This window comes from Rhamphochromis longiceps, linkage group LG7 (genome assembly GCF_057381845.1).
Source record: "Rhamphochromis longiceps isolate RC_006_pf linkage group LG7, R_longiceps_female_GT1.1, whole genome shotgun sequence".
Classification (NCBI taxonomy): Eukaryota; Metazoa; Chordata; class Actinopteri; order Cichliformes; family Cichlidae; genus Rhamphochromis; species Rhamphochromis longiceps.
In genome coordinates this window covers 21450137-21467786 of record NC_140563.1, presented here as the reverse complement: position 1 = coordinate 21467786, position 17650 = coordinate 21450137, and the positions used below count along the sequence as shown (strand labels likewise).

Sequence of the window (17650 nt, the reverse complement as noted above, 5' to 3'; positions counted from 1 at the left end):
TTGTATTTGTGGCGAGAAGCTACTTTTTTTTTTTAAAGCTATGTTTGCTATTAGTTATTACCAATAAATGCGCAGGGAGAAAATCTGGGTCACTCTGAGGGATCGTTGCTATTTTTGGATTAAAAAAAAAAAAGTGTTCAATTGGGTAAAGATTTGGTCACTGCTTAATGATTTTTCATATAGACTTAATAGCCATTCTTTTTAGATACACTTGTTCAGAATCTGGTAAATCTCTTTATCAGCGAGTCATAGGGGCAGCTCAATGCGTTTAGACATGGTCAAGTTCAAACTGACATAATGGGGAAGAGAAGTGATCTAGGAGACTTTGGACGTGTCATGGATGGGCTGGTCCCAGTATTTTAGAAACTGTGGATCTTCTGGGATTTTCTCCATACACATACTAGCAAAGTGTAACTTTATGAGCTTCTTCAATAATGTATTCAGATACTTGACTTGCTTTAAAAAAATAAAATAATTAAGAGTGCTTTTTGAAGCTTCTGATAAATTACAACCGAACTTAAATATCAGTTTGCTCAAGCTTGTGCGATTTGTTGCTTACAATGCAGAGGTCTCAAAAACTCGTGTCAAATGATACATTTGGTATCAGAGGATTATACCATTGATTTATTACAGCAAAAATGCAGCTGGTGGTTCGAGGCTCATCACTCTCTACAAATATGAAACCAGAGAAGTTGGGTAGTGATGGAAAAAAAAAAAATCCCCAGCGCTTACAGGTGGATGCAGGCATGGTGAAGAGGTTGAAACAACTTAAGCAGACCAAGAGATTGGAAGGGTTTTGGTGTGAATTGAGGAGAGTGAGGCATGCTGCTGTGCATGATGCAATGCAGGTTGAGTTTTCTGCTTAAACTAGCCTGCAGGTTTTGCTCCAGTTAATGTACAGCAATAACGTTTTTCCTCAAGAAGCTGAGCGCAGTGAACAGGAACCAAGTCAATAAAGTTGCCTTATGGGTTTGACAACAGCAGCATACCATTAAATCTGCTCCGTTGTGCAGCTTTCAAATCGTTATTTAAAATCAGAAAAACTGATTCATGCGCACGATGTGAGAGACATCTTTTATTCCTAGCTTTACTTTTATAATTGTCATGTTTTCATTTATGTCATTGCATTAAGTACAAGACTGAAGCTGCGTTTGTCGACACAATGATACCATATTCAGTGAAGAACAGTAAAAGTGCCGCTTTGAAACCCAAGAAACACACCGCCTGTACAAAGACACAGGTTGGCATAGGTTTTTTTTAAATTTTATTTAATACAGTATAACTTTAATCACTAGTCATACGAATGATAAACAGGTTATAACAGAACAAATATAAAATTAATGTAGATAATTGTATAATCCTAGCTAATCGTATGAAAACAGCTGTTGAATAATAGAAAAATAAAATAGCGCACATTTGTGTTCATCATTTAAAGGAAAAGTCTACAAAAAAAAAAAAAAAAAAAAAAAGTACACACAAGGATGGTAGACAGAAAAAAACAAAACAAACTTCACTACAAGCAAATTCAATATGAATTCTGTAGCAAAGAACACCCCCCCCCCCCCTTCCCTGGCCCCAACGCATAAACACAAGTTTTTGTACATGTACTCAATAATAATAATAATAATAATAATAATAATAATAATAATAATAATAATGGCAAGATACTGGGACCAAATGAAAGCACAGATTACATCCAGTCTGGAGAACTGAAAGCAACAATAATAATGAAAATTATATTTAAGTTTCTGATGCTCACATGGCCCAGAAGGACTTCATAAGGTGTAGGCACAGATTTGTGCTTGGTTCAACTATTCTACCCTCGCTGTCTGGTTTTCCCAGTAAAAATCAGCTCGGTTTGTCCCAGTAAAGCACTATGCAGATTTGTATTCATTTTACAGTAAATTGTTTATATTTAATCATCACTAAATTTACAATAACAATCAAGTTATCCCAGCATCACGTGTAGAGCAAAATAATTACGTTTTTCCTCCTCCAATCCCGTTGCCATAATGACCAATCTCAGAGCATGTTGGGAATAGTTATTTCAAAGTGCTAAGACATGTTTTTGTTTTTTTGTTTTTTAAAAAGAAAAAAGTATTGCACTACTCATGAGGTCTTAACTGATGTACAGATGCATGCTTAAATGGCATAGTAACTGCAGCATGGGCTGCTCTAAGCAAGTGTGTGAGGATGCATGTGGGGGGCTTAGGAATACATTCCCACAATAACGAAAGCTCAATGGCCCATCTCACTATAAGCGAAGCTGCCATGACTCCATATTTAGCAGAAAGGGTCCTTCTGCTAAATATCAAGGGGGGGAAAACAAGAAAAAAAAAAAAAAAAAAAAAAGGCACGATCATGGACTGAAATGAATGATGCCATTTGGGATTTGAGAGGATTCATTTTGGATCTGCTTTACTTATTTGGGCTGGAGGAGAATACATTGATGGAATGAAACTGCTTCTATCCTGACTGTGGTTTCACTTTGTGTTTGGTATGACACTCCTGAGACTATGCAAAAGTAGTTCGTACCATCCATTGCCGTTTTCACCTACGACGTCTGCAGCCAAATCGGTCATTAGTCGGTCTTCAGCCTGCTGGCTCCCAATTAGAAAGTCAGTGAAAAAGCATAATCAGTTTTCCCGCTGCATCTGCCTAAAGCACGCTCTGCATGCCTAAACCGCAGTTCCAGTGGTATAAGCACCCCCCCCTCAGGTCTACACGTGAGAAAGGACAGTGGTGGAAAAATATCCCAATCTGACTCTCCCAAAGCTCAAACATTTATCACGACACACCGTTACTCAACATAGACACGCTTCCAAAGTGAACAGCCATGGTAATGGTTCAAGCAATTTTACCCCAATTTTTCCCAACCGCACTGAGAACAATTTGTCCAAGAACACATGAAACAAGATGGCAGCCACAGTTCCGTCTCATCCGAGGTGGCATTTATTATGGCAAAGAAACACTTATGAAACACTACAGCAGCAGTTAAGGAAAATGAAAGAGCAGTTTTTTGGACTGTGTGTCCATGTTAAAAGGTTCAATGGGATAAACTACTTTTGGGAAAAAAAAAAAAAAAAAAAAAAAAAAAAAAAAAAGATCTTGGACCTGATCTCACGCATGTAACACCACTGTGCTGCGCTGAGCAGTTTCTCCACAATGACGTGCATTTTTGGAGACATGTTCAGCAAATAAACAAAAACGTCACATTGCCAGAAACGTCATCATTAAAAACACTATGTCAACAATCAAGCCTTTTATCATCACAGTCTTGGTCTGCCAAAAAGCTATGGCCTAGTTTTTATTTTTATCTTTTGTAAGGACAGCATCTGTGAGGAAGTTACAGTTCCTGGGCTAACTGATCACAAAACATGGCTTGGAGCTAACAGACTTGACTGCAGGAATCACAGGGCTCATGGACTGGTTTGGAAGGTCATGGCTGAAGCTCACTGATTGGCTGGGATGAGGCCCTGTCTTTGGGCGTGTTCCAAAATGGCATTGTAGCAGAAGTAGTACTGGTCTGGGGTTTGAATGCTGAAGGCCCTCTGTGTTCTCATGCGGTGCACTGTCTGGCACACGTTAAGTGAGCCTACGTCCTGTAGCTGGGACAGACAGATGTCCAGGGCACAGAAGGTACCTGCCAACAACAGCGGGTTAGTGGCAACACTTTAAGATTACAGACAATGAAACGCTATCATGTTGGTTAAAAGCCTTATTCTCATACAGTCTGATAAACATACTCATTCAGGAAAACAGAATATTCAGGTTACTCTTTGCAGGATGTTGCTGTACCAAAAAACCTCCTTGCGATTCTTTTGGCTGCTAGCAGATTGCTGCAGCGACTCACAGTCTGCATCATCATGCAAACTTCTCTGAAAATACTTTGCAACTGCTTGCTCAGTGGTAAGAAATTTTGAAGCCATGCAACGCAAACTAGAAACAGAAGGTTTCCCATCAGAGTAAAAGTTGTGGTTTAGCATTGGAGTCAACACCTTTCAAAAGGCATGACTTATTTTGGAGACAAACCCTCTCTGTATGAGGGTCTGCAGACAGGTAGTCAAATCAGGGCCAACCGCAACAATCTGCTAGTTACCAAAGTAAGGAGAATTTTTGGTGCAGTACTCGCTGTGTGGCTAGTTCACATACTAACAGCCAGCAACCAGTCTCCAACCACTCAGGGAATATAGATTTTGTTTGCGCAACCTGTGGTTGGTGATGGGTTGCTAAGACTGTGTGACTGAGGCCTTAAAGCACAAGCACACCCATCGTGTTGGTCACTTTACATGCATCTATTCATGCAAGCCATGAAGATGCAGGTACCTGCTACAGTATTCTCACCACTAAAGCAATCTTGCATCTTTTCAAATGAAAAGATGCAAGATTTGTTGCTCCATCTAGCTCTGTATAATCTGTGAACGTGAGCTTCTGGATGACTAGATCATTAAAATAGTGGTAAAAACTGACAGGAACAACACTTGTGTTCATCCCAGCTGCAGCGACAGCAGACAACTTTGCTGTTGGGTGCAGTTTGTGAGGCACTGCACGGTGGGTATAAAACGGCCCGAAGCCCTAGAAGAAGGTTTTTATCCCTGCATCTCACCTGTTCTCCCAATCCCTGCACTACAGTGGACCACCATTGGCGGTCCCAGCGGGTGGCCTGTCCACTGAGATCCCAGAGCCTTGACCATTTTTCTCTGTTGTCTCTTCACAGCTCCCAGGAAGTCAATCAGAGTCACTGCTGAGGTGGGGACGCCATAGTCGGGCCAGCTGAGGTACTGGAAATGACTCACTTGTCTCTGTTCACATGTCTGAATACACAAATAAAATTTTACAGGTTATACGCTTTATGATAGAAAATATGTACGACAGAAAATGCATTCTGCTTGTTCAACTGAACCAGGGAGTGGAGTACTTTGAACATTTTAGGGAACGCAAAGAATATGATGAGGATATCAATCCCACTCTGTTACTGGTGCTTTTCAGGCAATGCCAGATATTTTTTGGCTGCAACATTAAGCAAAATGTTTTTTCTCACCTCAGTGTTGTGCAGTTCAAGAGTGGTGTGGTTGTAGTGGCTGTGGCGGTCCACCCTCTGGTTCACTACTGCTATGTGGCCATAGACCTCCTGTCCACCTTCCTCCAGAGGCCAGTACTGCCCACACTTTCTCCGACTGCCTTCGTCGGTCCTGCGACAGAGGGTCAGGACGTATTTGACAAAATTAACACAGATTCAACTTCTAAAAATCAAAACAGATACTTTTAGTTCATCAACTCCATTACCTGGTTGTCATGACAATAACAAGGACATTTTGTTCCCAAACCATCCTCCAGAAATCACCGTAGGTCCTGTCTAGTGGTCCTGCACAATACAAACACCAAAGTCGAAGACAATCAAAATTACAGTGAGTAAAAATAAATAAAATTAAAATCTGATCCCAGCGTAATGAGTCATACTCATTTAACTGCATGGAGTAGCTCCTTAATGAGATACATTAACCCACAATAAAGACAAACATTCAGCTCATTGTGTAAGACTGCCAAATAATTTTGATGGTCTTAGCAGTCGTTTCTGAATCATTGAATTACAGCAGTGAAATGTCTTCAGAAATCAGGATGACATGATCATTTCTGAAAATAAACAGATTAACTTTGGGCATTTATACAAGAACTGGTCTTCATACAGTCAGCAACTGTTAGTCCCAGAAGTGAGCAAAGGTTTTCCCAGCATTCTCAGAGGTGACGGCGTATTTATGGACACAAGCTTAAGTAAAATACTACAGAGGTCTTCAGGTGCACGGTCATTAGTGTTACTGTTCTTCCCACTGATCTTACAAATGTTCCTGGAAGCCTAGGGATTCCTGTAGTGAGAGAAGAAATGTTGCACTGCAAGTAAAGTTTTGTGCAAGGTTGGGTGTTGAGCGCGTTTTGGTACATGTTGCAAAACCATCAGAAACTGGTCGTATCAGTGCATGAGTGATTATTCTCACTCCCAGCTGTTCAAATACAATTCTACCTGAACTATAGTGTTAAAAAGAAATTAAGAAAGGAGGAACACACTGAAAACACATGAGATCTTAATGTGGGAAAAAAAACAACAACAACTCTGTACTGTGTTAGGAATGAAAGGGTGCTACATCATTGGCTGGAAATGATAATCTACAGAGGGCTGAATTCTAAGAAACCCTGGAGAGAAAAAAAGAAAACAAAAAACCCCAAACGAAAAAAGTGATACAGTGTTGATACAGCAGCTCAAGAGTACTCAGTAGTTTGTATGGCCTCCATGTGATTCTATGCATGCCTGATGACATCAGGTACTCACCACCAAACCAGTCACGGTGAACGATATTACAGGCAGCACAACATTCTCCCATTCTCCACACCCTTTCATGTTTGTCACATGTGTTCAGGGTGAACATGCCTTGATCTGTAAAAAGCATGGAGTGTGATGGACCTGCCAATTCTGGTATTCTGTGGTAAATGCCAATCGGGTTCAACGGTGCTATGCACCTGTCAGGCTCTTATAGCGCCCTCATGATGTCTGTTTCTGATTGTTTGGTCAGACATGTTCACACCAGTGGCCTACGTGAGGTCATTTTTTAATCACCAAGGGGCAGATACAAGTTCTGATGGGTTAAAGGCCTTCTTCAGCCCTGTCCAGCTCTCCTAGAGTATCTAGCCGTCTCCTGGAATCATCTCCGTGCTATTGAGACTGTGCTGGGGGACACAAACCTTCTGGCAATGGCACACATTGATGTGGAATCCTGGAGGAGCTGGACTACCTGTGCAACCTCTGTAGGGTTCAGGTATCACCTCATGTTACCAGCAGAGACACTGACAATGCTTTGAGCAGTGTACATACCTCCTAGTAACATTTTTCTCCTTGTACTTGTAAGTGTTTATATAAAACCTTACTCCAGAAGAGTTCAATTAATCAGAAATCTGCAGTAACTTACTGTAGAGTAATTAGAAATACACCTTTGAAAGTATTAACTTCTGTTATTATAATATTTATTTTATTGGGCAACAAACTGTCCACCTCAGCTTACTGCCACTGTCCACCTATATGCTTCAGTTACATTTATTGCCATTTATGACACAGCAGTGGTAGTAACAGTGCCCACTTAGACTGATGACCAAATGTCCTCATTTAAAAAGGTTCCTTTGTAGTCACACACTTATTTGGCTGTAGGGTCCACTTAACATTACTGATGATATCAGTTTGGCTCATTAACAGGACTGCAGTGTTATGCCACTGGCATAACACTGCAAAACAGTCCTTTTAAATAAATTAACTTGTCGTACCTTGAGTACCAATGTAGGCATTCTTCTGTTTGTAGCCGTCCATGAAACTCGCATTGATGTAGTCTGATCTCTGTGAGAGCAACAAAACTCAGTCACAAAAGGTCAACAGAATGCCAAACACATCATGTCAGTTCAATTGTCGGAGCATTAGAGACTTTAGAGGAGAAAATCCAACAGTTTGGTTACACGTTTGCTTTATAAGCTAGTTGGTAGGTGTCCCGCTGAGTACTGGGAGTGCAGTAGCCAGTTAGAAGTTTTAAGCTTGACAGCTAAGAGTGACCACGTATGGAACTGATCAAATGAAATGCACATTTTTTAAAACAGCATTTACCTCATTCTTTCTGGGTTTCAAACGAACTCTCGTCTGATCAAGGCACAACACGTCGCCGTAGCGATTCTTCTCCTGATTGTAGGCTGCTCTGTAGACAAAACAAAAGTTTAATGCTGCCGCCCAATGCGGTTTACAATTACAATAACAGTCGACACACACTGAACTAAAGTTTTGCTTTTCTGGTCATGTGCTACTTAGTTACATGTGACATTGAAGTGAGGTCTATAATTTATAGAAGACTTGAAGAATTTATAGAAAACTAGAGGCTAAGTATGCAAAATGAGGAAAAAGATGCAGTCACCAAGCACAGCTATACATTCCACTTTATAAATGCCAATAAGGAACAAAACAAAACATTCTGAAAATATTAGAAAGGTCATCTATTGAAGTCGGGGTTAAAGGACATGCTGTGGAATAGATTACATTACAATGCTACTAATTTTTGTCCTTCCCAGAATGCACGCTGCACCTACAGCATAAAAAGATTACAGGTATTAATAAACTAATCTTTCTGGCAGCTCTGCTCAGCCAGACAGAATCAGATTTTAAAGTGAGCACTGAATGTGCGCCTGCTGCTCTAAACTCACTGTGCACAGTGGAAGGTTCCGGGTGGTGCTTCTTTGCGTAGCTCCTCGTACTCCTGATGGATGCCCGAGCGCTGTAGCCTGCCGAGGTGCGTCAGCAGCTCCTGCGGGCGCATGGACTCTGGTCCGGGGACGTGAATGGAGGCATCTTCAAAGGGGATGCCCACCAATTCATCCACAGGGTCTATTCTGCCATTCTGGCCCGCCAGTAGCTGCTGGTTCCAGCTGTACGCGTCCAGAGGTAGCAGGCCACCAAGGTGCTGAGGCAGACAGTCTCTGGGGAGGTGCTGGCGCAGCTCGGCCATTTTTACCATCTGAACCTGGAGTTAGGAGAGACATAGACTGAGATGGATTTGTTTTTACCCGCAAAGAAAACGGCATAAAAGGTCAAAGGCACTCTGCCCGTGAGTTTAACCTGTTAGCACTACCATATCTTGAAGGCAGACTACAATAACTGGATCTCTCTTTTGTGCACTTTACATAAATGTGAAAATGCTGCAGTCTTTCTACAGCTGGCATGCAAATACTTGTGTCATCTCACTCAGTTAGGAACCTGCGTATAGGGCTGGGTATCGTCACCGATTTCTAGAATCGATTCGATTCCGATTCACAAGGTCCTGAATCGATTCGATTCAATTCAATTTGAATCTGGGAAATTTTGCCTCAGACAGTCAGAAATATTATAATTCAGATCAGTACATTTACATATTTTTGTATCTATAAAAAGGAAGCTGACACTCGCAAGACTTTATCAAAGGTGTGAGCGTCACAGCAGATGCCTTTGTGTCAAAGTAGCTGAAGATAAAACACAGAAAAAACATGAAGGTGATTTTCCTGGCCTGGGATTTTATTAAAATATTCTGCAGTACATCAAAAACGAAAGAAAACCATTAATCAACTTATGAACATTAGCTCTGAAGTTACAGCGGTTTTATTAGAGACACAGCTGAGCGTTTTGCATTTTGTATAATTTTAAAAAGTTTTAATTTGTTCAGAAGCCTGTTGAACGGCAGAAATTAGGTTCTCTTTTCGGAAGTAAGTAAAAGGGGGAAAAAAAACCCAAACAAAAACATCGGCCGACAGCGCTGTAAATAACGGTTGTCTTGTGCGTAACAAACAAGTGAATAATGCAGAAAACAGATTTCGGGGATAGACGGGAAACTGTTCTTGAAGTACACTGAGAAAGAGAGAGAGAGCTGTGCATGAAGTGTGATTTTATTGTGGTGGAAGCAAAACAGCAAGAGTCAGAGGGAGTCCATGACGATGTTTATGTGAAGCTTAGTTTGGATCTTCTTTTGCTGCTGGTTCGGTCAATATTGTTTGGACAGAGATCAAACTAACAGCTTTAGAATCAGTGCAAAAAGGGCGTGAACACAAAGCACGGACTGACGAAACAGAATCAGCGAGCTGTCGGCTTTCAGCCCCGACCGTGTCCGTGCCGTCAGGTGAGAAAGGAGACATCTCACCGATTCTGATCCGCGGGTCCGCGCAGTGTGTTTACGTCTTTGTGCCGAAGCCGTGTAACCTGCTCTCATTTACTGTTTTAAATGTTTGGTGGTTGTCAAAATTTTGTGATGTTTCACCAGAGATTCTGGCATTTTGGGCAAAATACATTTATATAAAAAAAACGATTCAGGATTTTAATGAATCTATATCACGTTATCCAAGCCAGAATCGATTTTAATCGATGAATCGATTATTAAAACCCACCCCTACCTGCGTATGTAAAATTGACTTCATGATATGGAACCAATTAAAAAAAGCAACAGGATACCATTTGTTTTAAGCCTGCTTTATCCTAAATATCAGTTTTTCCTCCTACTCTTAGCATAAAAATAAATACATCCCGTGCACAGTGGCTCTTAAGAAATCCATGCTAATAAAATAATGACTGGTAATAATGTAGGAGGTATCCTGACTCCAGTGATTCAACATCTAAAGCATGTGTGAGGCAGGAGGATAAGCAGTTAAAGAATCTCATAATCACAGAGCACAGTTGGTACACCGAATCACTCACTGCCTGCCATTTGAGGGGGAAAAAAAGAAACAAAAAAACAACCAAAAAATGAAGCTTTTGCCTTCCCTTACTTAATAAATTATCATAAAAATGAAGCTGAAGAGCTACTTTGAGAAGTAGTCAAAACATTTACCCTCTCCCTCAGTTTCTCCTTGAGAAGCAGGCTGAGCAGATTGTAGGGCACTCGAAACCACACCGGGGCACCTACGATCAGCACCTTCTTCAGCCTGGCAGGGAATGCCCCCTGGTGGACAAAGATGGTAAATTACAGTAAACCAAATTCTTTGTTTAGAACTCACATTTTAAACTTCATGATTATATTTATTAATATATTGTAAATTAAGGGGCAACCTCTCCTGTGTTTAGAGTGTAAACACAGGAGATAGATGCACAAGTACCATAAGATAAACTTGGCACTAGGTATTAAGTACACAGTATGTGTACTGTATGTGACTGAGGACAACAGCTGCTCCACAGAGATCAATATGTGGGCACAGAATACATCCCGCTGCTGCTGATGTGACCACATAATAGTCCGTGTTATTGACTCCAGCGGACATACTGCTACATGTTTAAAGTGTAACTCACTTAAATGCAGGCAATTGCAAAAATAAGTACCACTGCCACTGCATATGGATTAAGTAATACTTTAAAGGCTATCAACTCACACAGTGAGCCACTCATTTGCCTTTTTGGACAGTTACTTAAATCCTGGAAGACAAAACATCCATAAATAAATCAGATTACTACTTTCTAAGATGGAAATAAATGTGCAGTTAGCCGTTACTCTAGCCCTGGAAAGGAATGAAGACTTTCAGCTCCTTTAGATCAATGAAAGTACTGTTTACATCTGGTCCTGTGAATAATCCGAGCATGTGCATCTCATTTTTGATGTTTACAGCACCTATTCACTATACTGCACTGAAATCCCAAACCTTGAGCAAGTTGAGAATCTTCTTGCTGAGGTCCAGCTCAAAGTTTGTGTAGTTGGAGCCTGCCATGTCATAGATGAACACTAAGCCATTCCTCTGAGTCTCGAAGCTGTGACACAAAAACAAAAAGGAAAAAAATCCGGTTTTTGATATCTTCATTAGGTCATTTAACTCATTCACTGCCATTGACGTCTATAGCCGTCAATTGCAGTGCATGAGTCAATGGGTTTAACTCATTCACTGCCAATGGCTGGCAGTGAATGAGTTAACTACTACCCGTGCTGTCAAGTGGAACTTATTCCCCACACGGCAGATAAACGTCATTTTGGGGAAGACTTAAACAAGTTCCAGTAAGACTGTCTTTTCATGTACAAAATTTGAGTCATAGGATTCCTTCAAAGAAAAGAAACTTTCACTGAAATAAAGCGAGTGATGTGTTTAAGTAAGACGTTTAAAGGCTACAATGCCACACTATGCAGTATTTCAAGGAAAAACAAATACCCAGTACTTTACCCGACACTCTCACCAAAAATTAAAAACAAAATGTGACCGTTTTGTTGCAGCTTCATTCACTGAAATCCATGTTCCTCACCTTTCCACAGCCCGATCCAGGAGGTAGAAGAGGGCCTGAAGCACCACATGGTTGCCTGTCTTGTTGGGGTGATGCAGTTTGGCTGTGTACAAGGCGATGGAGGCCCCTGAAGGGTCTCGTACACTCTGAAAATACACAAGCACACAATACTGGCAGGTTATCATTCAGCAGAGCAAAAGCAGTTTGTCACAATTTTCCAGGCAACTGCTGCCCCCCCCACCCCCACCCTGTACTGAATTGGGGATTGTTTATTAGTACTGGGTTCATTCTGTATTGTTTATTGTGGAGTTATGAGCAAGGCGGCAGAAAATAAGCAAGATGGACACACACACATAGAAATACCAGCCTTATTCTGAATATCTTTATATCTAGCATTCAAGTGTCTCAAATGCATGAATTATGATGCCATTCTTAGAAACTGTGTGGTTTCCGAAGGAGTTTACTAGAGCTAAGTGTGACAACAACACCCAAACAGAAGTGCAAAAAGAAAGAATGGAAAAAGAAAAATGACCACAGGGGGGCACTTTGGTTCACATGCTGGCTGGTTGCCAGCTCAGAGAAAGGGCTGTCAACAGTTCAACAGAATGAACAATTGTTGTCATTACTGATGCCGCGGGTCTTGGATCTCTTCATTTTCTTCCTGGGGTAAAGACAGAATGCATTTTCTGAGCCAAAGCTGAACTGTGCTGAGAATGGGGGTGCCCGGGGAACCGAGGCTCTTCACTCGAGTGGAGCTGGTGACCAGAGATCCTCTGGAAAAAGCTCCTTTGTAAGTAAATAAGCCTGTATTCTCTGGCACGAGGGCTAAAAATACACCAGACAGGATGTGAAGCCCGCTGCCGAGGCTGGAGAACTCCGACGTCAGGCGAGAGGATGTGTAGCATCAATGCCGCTGTGGCACGTCAGCGGGGAAGGAAAAAAGGGAAATGCGGGAAAATGGGAATGTGTGTGTGCGCGTGTGATTGCATGTGTGTGCGGTGGAAGTCGGCATCTTTAACGGTCACAATTTGGCTGACAAAAGGCCAGGAAACACACTTGGAACGTCAACAAATAGCCTGCACCCCAAAAAGCACATCAGGATGAGGGCTTAGTTTTTGAACATTCAATCTAAGGAATGAAGTAAAGTCATTGTTATTGTTGTTAACGCAGCAGCATTAGAAGCCTGATGAAAAGACACACAAACACTAAACGTCACTGGAATCACTGGGATGAGGTACGTTGTAGAAATTGACTAAACATATACACGCACAATATTAATACACAACATTTCCACGTGGGCACGTTACACATTACACCTTGAATGAATCTAAAAATGTGGAGGATATTTTAGGAACGCACTTACCAACACAGTGAACTTTCCACTGAGCAGCTCGGACCGCAGAGGCTCCTCCTGAGGCTGAAGTCTGACAATTCCTTCTTTAAGACGCGTTTCCTGAAGAAAACAGATCACAGCAGGTGAAGGCAAGCTGTGGGGCAGCTCTAACAGGCCGTCACTTTGAGGTGAATTCCTTTCTGAACAATAGTGAATCACCTGCCTGGCTTTCCTGCCGGGAGGATTCCTCTCTGCTAGCCCCCCCTTCCACTTTCTGTGGAAAGTCTTAAACTTCAGCTTAGGCGTGTCTTTTCAATTATAGTTGATCTTACAGACTTTTTGTGAACAATATTAAACTAGAGATACTTTGAGTTCCCGCTGTTGAAATTGGCCAAATTAAAACGCCTCCTTTAGTTTTAAATGAAGCTTTTCTACAGATTGACGGGAACTGCTGCAGCTCACGATTTCTCTGCAACCCTTTTATTCCTTTTAAGACTGTAAGCACTCGGGTCTTAATGGTAACGGATGTACAGATTCAGACTTCACTAGACTGCCATTACTTCATGAAATACGTCAGAAGGAAACTGTAGAGTTACATATTAGAACACTCCCTTTCCACAAAAAGCATTCTTGGTTAAACCGTACAGCTTTCCTGAAGTGCTTACTTGCCACTCTAAAGATGATTGAAGATTTATTTATTTATAATTATTTATATAGCACCAACAACAACAGTTGCTTCATGGTCTTTATACTTTAAGGTAAACACTTTAATTATACAGAGAAAATCCCAACAATCAGACAAACCCCTATGAGCAAGCACTTGGCAACAGTGGGAAGGAAAAACTCCCTTTTAACAGAAGAAACCTCCAACAGAGACAGACTCAGTGAGGGGCGGCCATCTGCCACGACTTGATCCAGCTCCAACTATATAATTTATCAAAAGGGAACGTTTTAAAGCCTAATCTTAAAAGTAGAGAGAGTCTCTTCCCCAAATGGGTCTGAAATCTGCAGGCTCTGCATCCCAGTCTACTTTTAAATATTCCAGGGACCACAAGTAAACCTGCAGGGTGAGAATGAAGTGCTCTATCGGGGTGATATGGCGCTACGATGTCTTTAAGAGAATATCGTACCAATTTTGCACTCCGTCATATAACAATCTGTGGCCTCAGACCGTAAACACAGGGGGTGATCTGCGAGGCGGTTTGTTTTTTAAAACTGGATATTTGCAAGATGCTACATTTTCTATGACCCACAACTATTAAAGTTTATAGATAGTAACCCTGACAGCAAAAAGACTTCAGAAAATTTGTCGTGTCCCCATAATTAAACCCCGACTAATAACCCCCTGCATACTGCAATGCATTTCCTGTTTATTATTTAACATCATCACAGGGAAAAAACATGTTTTTGTGCATTTTAAAACCTCACAGTAGCATCTCATTGTACAATAGGAAATGAACAAGTGGCAAATTGATCCTTGAGGTTTATCATTTGCCACTTTCGCGGCACTAAACCAGGTTCGATTCTTCATTTTATGGCAACACTTAAAGCCGACCTCTCATTTCCCTAACCCTCCAAACAAACAGCGCACTGGAAACTTTCCCTCCAAGCCCCCTCCCTTCCCCCATTCTCCTAACGAATGACTTGTCCCCAGCCTCGTCCTGGTGCTGACGCAGCATTAAGCTGTGTTAAATGAGCTGCAGCGTGGTAGGGGAGACTAATCCTTCTTAAAGTCACACCGAAGGCGGTCATGAGCGAGCCAGCTACTCACTGGTGAATGCTACCTTGATGACTGAAATGACTTTACAAGAAAAGGACGGTGCCACAAGTACAATCATTAAGAAGTTAGAATTTGTGTGAAACTTGCCTGGCAACTTTTTGTTTGTCAATTTGATAAATGCCATTCTGCATGTTCATATTTTGAGCAGTATTGACATTTAGAGGGTAAACCCCCCAAAAAACAAAACCTGCAGTAGGACCTGATGCCCTGAAAGTTTCACCTTTATCAGTTTCTGACTTGATAGTCATTTCACCAGATGTCCTTTCTGTGACACGTAGTGTCAGGTGAGTCCTCAGATTCACCTAATCCTTTTTTCATTTTGACTCTTTGGTGATCTCTCGATATCCCCGCACAAGAAGATTATACAGCCAGCATGCTACAGATATACAGTATGTTTTTAAACTTTTTTCACTGCATTTCTCCCCAGGGAGGTGGCTAAGAGCACAACAAGCAAACAGGAAGCAAAAAAAGAGAAGATCAGCCATGTCTATTTGACATGAATAGCTGTCATTTGCCTGTTATGCTTCAAAAAGGCTCCAAAATACAAAAGACAAGATCACCCCCACCCCACCCCCACAAAGTAAACTGAAAAAAAGTCACGTGCCATCTAGTTCACTTGACCTCTAACACAAAGTAGTTACATCCAGCACTATTTTTGTGTTAACATGGTTTAGCATGCACGCCCAACATGTGAAACTTCATGTTCCTCCTTTAGACAGACTTCATAACCTCAGCTGACCAAACCAGCCCCTATTTTGATTCGCAACAAGCTTTCTGGAAAGCTTGAAAAGCCTGAATACCGCTTCTTGAAATATCCCCCGATGTAAAATTAAAAAATAAAATAAGTGCGCGAGTTGGTGTGTGTGTCAGGCCCCGAGGTTTGTGATGCATCTGCTCAGGCCATCTCTTGCTTGGCAACAGCCTCTGAGGAAATATGCTCAATGAAAAAGGGCCTTGTGCTGCCATTTCTGGGCACAGTGAAGACACCCCACACTCGTCAACCAAGAGGGACGCTTGTTGTCAACTGCAGCAGATTTTATAAAAACTACACAGAAACCCAGAATATAGCACTAAGTGTACATTTTCTTTGGAACAAGTCAGTAAACTGTAGTTATACGTCAGAAGCAACGTGTTACAGATTCATAACAGTCTGCTGCTCTCAGTTAGAAATCTAAATTTAGAGCAGCTATTAACTGGAAACCATCTTTTCACCAAAACAACTGCTATAAGCTTGAGATGAGTCAGGGCTTCAATTTTTTTCCCTCCTTTAAAGGAGCTAAACCTAACCTAACGCAGGGGGCTTGTTTGGGTGCAGTTTGACCCTGGCTGACGGAGGCGCAGCGTCACATATCACATCATTGTCACTAAGGTGTTCTTTCACCTGCTTGTGACCTTAAGCAAAGCAGAGGAGCGGCCTTATAAAAACAGCACCCATCTGCACAGCCCACAGTGACAACACTAATCCAATCTCTGCCTTTAGCTGATCTCACCATTGTACCATAAGGATGTGTGCCCCCCCTTTCAAATGTGGGATAAATTAGTTTCAGGATTTTTCTTTATTTATTTATTTTTAAATATACCCACACTTTGAGATTTTGGAGTAGTCAAAGTGCGAATTAAAACTTGCCAACCACTTAAATTGTGTTTAGTTTGCCCGGCGTTTTCAGTTTCTCTTAGATTGAAAACTATTTTGTTCTAAACCTGAAAAAAAACTGAATCTGAAATTTATTTATAAAATTTCAGGTGAGATCTGGGGAAGTTTTTTTTGTTTGTTTTGGTTTTTAATATTGCTGGGAGGGAGAGAAAAATGGGAAAAGAAAAAAAAAAAAACCCACTTATACTGAATGTTATCTATTGCGTTTAAGTGTTTCGAGCTCTAGCCACTCCCGTGTGTGTGACACAGCAAACCCAGGTGAAATGAAAGATAACATTGTTCGGTTATGTAAATGAAATCAAAACCTTGCCAGGACAAAGCCAAGAACAAGCTTAAACATACATGGCAGGTATGTTTTACACAACCGTAGCACTGTTGATACTGAACTGTATGTAGGACCTGTTTAAATACTATGTACTAAAAAACAAACAAAAAACCCTCCAAAACTTCCAGCTTCATATTCAGTGTATCCTCAGATTTAATGGGGACTTGTAAACTTAGCTGTAGGCTGAAATTACAGTAGACTCCTTCAACTGAAGGGGATGAATCCACAGCAGCAGAGGGAGGACAGAGGAAAGGGCTGATAATGACTGATGCCCTTACCCTGTAACTGTGGAACAGCTCGATGGCTCGGAGGACGTCAAACTTGCGAGCCATGAGGAACTTGACGGCCAATTCCCTGGACAGCGGAGACACTCCATGCTGACTGGTCCACTTGTTGATTTCCTCCAGAAACTGCCTGGTAGCCTGAAACACACACAGATGTTGTCAGAAAACTCTGCTGTCCCAAAATCTGAGGGTCAAGCAGGAAGGAAGTGAAACTGGGGGTTTGAACTTGATACATCCTCAAAGGAAGTGCTATCTACGGCCCCAGAGATTATTTGATGCAATGTTATGGCCTGCTGCAGTGGGGGATATGCTGCTGTATATCCTTGAGAATGAAGTAAAGAATGTAGCAACAAGCAGAAAGAAGATGAAGTAAACATTTACACCAAAATGAACACAAAAGTGGAGTGACACATGCAAATGGACACGTGTACATTACGGGGAGACATTTGTTGCTCGAAATAAAACTCGCAGCCTGAAGCATGAGCTGGGGAAGATAACCGAATCCTGCAAACTGGTGTTTATGACATGAAG

General features: G+C 41.5%; 1 protein-coding gene across 1 annotated transcript in view; it reads right to left on the bottom strand.

The window, feature by feature from the left end:
• Positions 1-1375: 1375 nt before the first annotated feature.
• ptpn9a (protein tyrosine phosphatase non-receptor type 9a) overlaps positions 1376-17650 on the bottom strand; it is a 28580-nt gene continuing 12305 nt past the window's right edge. The window contains exons 2-13 of the mRNA XM_085412804.1: positions 17114-17257; positions 13107-13196; positions 11765-11889; positions 11176-11281; positions 10374-10484; positions 8227-8543; positions 7640-7727; positions 7309-7378; positions 5287-5365; positions 5042-5192; positions 4607-4814; positions 1376-3643 (exon numbers count right to left, since the gene is read on the bottom strand). Coding sequence (XP_085268930.1) covers positions 3453-3643; positions 4607-4814; positions 5042-5192; positions 5287-5365; positions 7309-7378; positions 7640-7727; positions 8227-8543; positions 10374-10484; positions 11176-11281; positions 11765-11889; positions 13107-13196; positions 17114-17257 — 1680 coding nt within the window. The 3' untranslated portion in view covers positions 1376-3452. The remainder of the gene's footprint in view (positions 3644-4606; positions 4815-5041; positions 5193-5286; positions 5366-7308; positions 7379-7639; positions 7728-8226; positions 8544-10373; positions 10485-11175; positions 11282-11764; positions 11890-13106; positions 13197-17113; positions 17258-17650) is intronic.